This window comes from Panthera uncia (genome assembly GCF_023721935.1).
Source record: "Panthera uncia isolate 11264 chromosome A3 unlocalized genomic scaffold, Puncia_PCG_1.0 HiC_scaffold_11, whole genome shotgun sequence".
Classification (NCBI taxonomy): Eukaryota; Metazoa; Chordata; class Mammalia; order Carnivora; family Felidae; genus Panthera; species Panthera uncia.
In genome coordinates this window covers 87,660,968-87,666,692 of record NW_026057578.1, presented here as the reverse complement: position 1 = coordinate 87,666,692, position 5,725 = coordinate 87,660,968, and the positions used below count along the sequence as shown (strand labels likewise).

At 43.1% G+C, this 5,725-nt stretch overlaps 1 protein-coding gene across 2 annotated transcripts in view; it reads right to left on the bottom strand.

Annotated features, from left to right (window-relative positions):
* Nucleotides 1-217: 217 nt before the first annotated feature.
* Nucleotides 218-5,725, bottom strand: part of ALMS1 (ALMS1 centrosome and basal body associated protein) — a 94,095-nt gene continuing 88,587 nt past the window's right edge. Inside the window, exons 10-13 of one of the 2 annotated variants that reach the window (XM_049651702.1) lie at nucleotides 5,152-5,335; nucleotides 4,179-4,242; nucleotides 1,409-1,508; nucleotides 218-799 (exon numbers count right to left, since the gene is read on the bottom strand). In XM_049651702.1, the coding sequence (XP_049507659.1) occupies nucleotides 605-799; nucleotides 1,409-1,508; nucleotides 4,179-4,242; nucleotides 5,152-5,335 (543 nt within the window). In that variant the 3' untranslated portion in view covers nucleotides 218-604. The remainder of the gene's footprint in view (nucleotides 800-1,408; nucleotides 1,509-4,178; nucleotides 4,243-5,151; nucleotides 5,336-5,725) is intronic. The other variant, XM_049651704.1, reaches the window with a different exon arrangement.

Here is a 5,725-nt window from a genome sequence, read left to right as displayed (position 1 = left end):
ACTCTTCGCTGCTTGCTTTACTATGACTCAATCAGAAGTTATTTATTTTCTAAAAGTACAAAAACACATACAAAAGGGGACTCATTCCTGGCTAGAATTCAGAAATGATACCATTGTGACAAACATCCCTGTGGCAAGCTCACAGCGGACAAAGTATTGCTCCCAAACCATTCATAATCCTACTCACCATTGTTACTACTTCTAAATTACACATGGAAAAAGAGTTAAGTTTTATTAAACCAGACTCATAAAAGTAAGGATTGTGCTTCTCCAGGTTGACAAAATATAATTCCAGGAAAATATTCTTATGTCAGTTCCAGGGAACTTTTCTCCCCAAGAGCTGATTGGTCACTTTCTGTGGAAGAAAAGAAAGAGAAGTTAGATACTCTTGCTATCAGAGGCAGACAGCCACCCCAGACATGTTGCTGAGAGACCAGTGAGGTTCTACCCAAATCTCATTTATTTTCCCCAGCTACAGAAACTATGGTAATTATGCAAAAAAAATTTTTCCTGAAGTGTTAAGGAAACATGATGTATATAATCAGTACCTATTATGTCTATATAGATACAGATCATTTATGATCTGGATAGACTCATCCATCCATCAGTTCAAACATACAAGTACAATGAGAGGCCTGGCCTGTGACGCTGACACACTGGCCGGGCCATGCGGTGCCTGGGGCCCCCCTCCTCGAGGGGCCCTGCCCAGCCCAGCTCCAGGTATGCTCCAGAAGCAGTTCTCCAATCCCACATCGGTCTGGCATAAACTCGTCTTTTGGATTCTGACTTTCAGAGTCCTCTGGCGGTGAAGTGAAGGGGTTGGGAAGGAAACGAGAACAGTGAAGGATACAGACCTTCGGGCACGGTAGCTCCCTAGCTTCTCAAGGAATATATTGGTAGCAAGTCCCCCCGCCTCTGAGGGTCTGGGATTTGCATTACCACTGATTCCACTGGGGCCATGGGCAGGAAATGGTGGTGGCTTCCAGGCTCCGACTCCCCAAGTTGTCAACTCTTATGCCACACTTGGACATTTTCCAGTTTATTTTACAAGCTTTAGAGGTATCTGATTTACCAATAAGGGGCACAAAACTACCACTGGGGACTCTAAAATGAAAATTCAACAATACTGATAGATTTGGACATTTCCACCATTAGTCCTAAGTATGGAATTTAGTTTCATTCCAAATGTATGCCTGGAAGGTGCCTCTTTTAGATTTGCCTTTTTAGATTTTTAGATTTGAAATCTAGTCACAGATGCCTTTACCTTCCAAACCTCAGCAGTGGTACAATACATTACAAGCTTAAGGCTACTCCCCAGATGTAGTTAATTCAAACAGGTCAGATGTGTTTCCCTCAATTTCTCTTTCCCCTGATAAATCTGATGGATGCTGCTCAAGGACTAGCTGACCTTCTTGAATAGCTGAGCTCGTAGCCGGTATGACTTATATTCCAATCTTCTCTTCTCTTCTTCTCTCTTTCTCTGCACTTCTGGAAGCTGCTCATAAATCCTTAGGAATGGTGCCAGTGGGAAGATAAAAAGCAGTGAGGTTACCCGACCATGGAGGGACATGATCTCTTCTCCCCCATCTCCCTAAGTTCTGCTGCTTTCAGGGCATTCGGCCTTGTAGGCCTGCTTCCTGTTAGACACCTGGACACGAAGAACCCTAGATAGGGGTGTTCATGATCTGGGAGGGGAAAAGATGAATAAAAACATTAAGACATCCTGCTTATAGGGACTACGTGGAAGGGAATACTGGTGCAAACAGGCTACATGTGGAGCAGTGGGTAACACAGCTAGCGGTGACTGCTAGCCAGCTTTCTAGTTGGATGAGTGGCTGGCCCAAGCAAATGTGGGAGTGGAGAATGGGGAGGTCTGTTTTGGATGTGGTGGAGATGATCACTAACTGCAAACACAGTAGTGGAGGGCAGGAATGAGACCAAAGAGGAACAAACGTACATTTTTAAAAGTCACTGTTGATGAAAACCACAATGTGGTATCACCTCACACCTGTTAGAATAGTTATTATATTAAAAAAAAAAAAAAAAACCAACAACAAGAGATAACACATGTTGGTGAGGATGCAGAGAAAAGGGAACCCTTGTGCACTGCTGGTGGGAATGTAAATTGGTACAGCCAGTATGGGAAACAGTATGGTGGTTCCTTAAACAATTAAAAATACGGGGCGCCTAGGTGGCGCAGTCGGTTAAGCATCCGACTTCAGCCAGGTCACGATCTCGCGGTCTGTGAGTTCGAGCCCCGCGTCAGGCTCTGGGCTGATGGCTCGGAGCCTGGAGCCTGTTTCCGATTCTGTGTCTCCCTCTCTCTCTGCCCCTCCCCCGTTCATGCTCTGTCTCTCTCTGTCCCAAAAATAAATAAAAAACGTTGAAAAAAAAAATTAAAAAAAAAAAAACAATTAAAAATACAACGACCATAAGCAACCTAAGTGTCCATCAACAGATGAATGGATAAAGAAAATGTAATATATTATTATATTATTCAGTCATAAAAAAGAAGGAAATTTTTCCATCTGCAACATAGATGGACCTTGAGGACATTATGTTAAGTGAAATAAGTCAGAGAAAGACAAAACTGTATGATCTCATTTAACATGTGGAATCTAAAAACATCAAACTCATTGAAATAGAGACTAGGATGATGGTTGCCAGGGGCTGGGGGCCAGGGAATGAGGAGATGTTAGTTAAAGGGTAAAAACTTCCAGTTATAAGAGGAATAAGTTCTGGGGATCTAAGGTACAGCAGGGGGGCTCTAGTCAGCAACACTGTATTGGATACTTCAACGCTGCTCTGAGAGAAGACCTTTAATGTTCTCACCAGAACAATAAGAACACTGCCACCACCACCACCACCAAAATAGAAATAATATGAGGTGGAGGATGTGTTAACCAACCTTAGCGTAGTGAACATACTGCCGTATATACATGTGTCAAATCATCACATTATATACCTTAAACTTATACAATGCTATATGTCAATTAAATCCATGGCATTCTCATGATCAGTATAAGCACATCTCTGATTAACTAATTGCTAATGCATGCAGTGGCCCAAAATTCAACAAGTATAAAAAGGCAAAAAAGTTAGTCTTTGTCTTACCTCTGTACTCCAGTGACTCAGCTCTTTTTCCTAAAGGCAACTGCTATTACCAGTTTTTTTGAGTATCCTTCCAGAGATATTCTATGCATATAAAAGTATATGCATCTATACAGACACTAATACTTTTTAAACACTGCAAATGGGAGCAGTGTACACATGCTTCTGAAACTTGACTTAAAAAAAATTTTTTTAATGTTTATTTATTTTTGAGAGAAAAAGAGAGAGAGAGAGAGACAGACAGACAGACAAAGCATGAGCAGGGGAGGGGCAGAGAGAGAGGAAGACAGAATCTGAAGCAGGCTCCAGGCTCTGAGCTGTCAACACAGAGACTGATGCGGGGCTCAAACTCACCAACTGTGAGATCATGACCTGAGCTGAAGTCAGACGCTTAACCAACTGAGCCACCCAGGCGCCCCTGAAACTTGACTTTTTTTTAAGCTTAACTTAATATATCTTGGAGAGTTTTCCATCATTTGTCACTGTATTGCATAAATTCCTAGAGATGGGATTTCATGGATAAAGGGTAATGCCCCAAATAAATATTTTATTTCAAATATTCATATCTTAGATTTTAGATATCTTTATTTATATTTAGGTTTCTATCAAGGACAAGCCTGATTAAGGCATGCAAATTAGTGGGGATTCTTTGTATCTTTTGTATCTGACTCATCCATACCAATCTGCCATTTTTCTTTCCTTTTTTAGTGCCATTGGTGAGAAACTACTTTCACAACTAATTTTCTTTCTTTTTTTTTTTGTTTTTGAGGAGAGGAAGAGTGTACATGCACATGCGAGTGGCAAAGGGGCAGAGGGAGAGGCAGAGAGAAAGAGAATCTTAAGCAAGCTCCACACTCAGTGTAGAGACTGACTTGGGGCTCGATCTCACGACCACGAGATCATGACCTGAGCCAGAATCAAAAGCTGGACACTTAACTGCCTGAGCCTCCCAGGTGCCCCTCGTAATGTTTGAGCATAATGCCCTTATTATGGGGGCAAGCCACAGCTCCTGATCATTTGGCCGGATTTGTACTTTTATATAATTACTCTTATTCTTTTGGCCTTACCGTTTAGACCTCTGAATCATTTCCTTCTTTCCAATAGGCCTGTTCTTTTGGGCATCCAGGAAGCCTAAGCAAGAGAAGAAGGGGTTTTCAGTGGGTAGTGTCTTAATAAGGAAGAGTGTGTTGCTCAAGAACTGGGAGAAGTTGCTGCTAGGACTCTGTGCCTCTACCTTGAGCTTGACAGCAATGGGTGGGGAGCAAGGGCCAAGGCCAAGGCCAGGGTTAGACTACAGGGACTGTGACAGCAGCCAGAGGCTCCTGAAGACACAACACTGTGGCACAGACTAGACACTGGCTGGTTTATAGGTAAGGCTGTGATGAAAGCATTAGATAGCACTTTGTAGTTTTCCCAGCTTTCATGTATTATATTCCTGAGGTCTTACACCTAGCAGAATTGTCAGAGCACACAGTTGGGAGCCAGCCCATTTGGGTTCAAATCCCAGTATCAGGTATATCATCTTGGGCAAGGGACTTAGGCTCTCTTTGTCTGTTTTCTCATCTGTAAAATAGGGATATTAATAGCATGTACCTCAGAGAGGTGTTATAAGCTTAAAGAAGAACAGTGCCTGGGAAAAACACATAAAGTTTACATGGCATCATCATCACCACCACCACCACTACCCCGCTACGAGGCAGGCAATCCTGGAATCAGCGCCATCGCTGAAGAAACCAACATTATACTTTTGGAACTAACTTGCTCCCAGAAACACAGCTGGCTTACAAAAACCCCATTCTCATGGCACTCTTTGGTTTCCAAGCTGCAGTGGCAGGGCAAGAGTACCTGGGTTTCTCTGGATCACGAGAGTGCTGACAGCTAAACCGGGCAGGTTCTGCTACCTAAGGAGAGTTGAGTCTCAGCAAACAAAAAGTCCATTTCTGTCCCTGTAACTGGGCTGGCCTTGAGCCGTGTTCCCTGGCGTCAAGTGGACTTTACCCTCTCCAGCCAGTAACAGGAAAGTGAACAGGCAGAGTGTACCTCTCTTCAGGAGCCGGCGTGTTGGGTCCTGGCAGCCTTGCCATTCTCTGACAGTGTTGAACAGTGCCTCCCGCTCACTCTGTAACATGTTCTGTAGTTTCCTCTCCTGCACTATTAACTTCAGACGCTTTATTCTCTCCCCAGAGCGGGAGATGAAGTCGGGTCTGTGAAGCTGAAGAGATTCCTGAGGAGGAGAAAAGGCCCCCGAACCTCACATTAATGATGCAGTTTGTTCTCTAAGGGCCTAGAAAACAGTACCTGCCCAACAGTGGTTTGAAGAGCCTGTTTCTAAAGTGCAGAAAATATCTAGAGTTGAAGAATAATCTAACAACTTTCTGCAGGGGAGAGCTCCAGTAGGTAAATCAGAGGGATCAAAGGATGCCTTTGGAATAAACCAAGAACTAAGACTGTGGCAATTATAACTCTTCCAAATGTTGACAGGCTAGAGCCCGGCCCATTGTGCTATTTTAAATTTTCCCTTCAAACAAATATATTATTATTATTATTATTATTATTATTTTTTTTTTTTTTTGGGACAGAGAGAGACAGAGCATGAACGGGGGAGGGGCAGAGA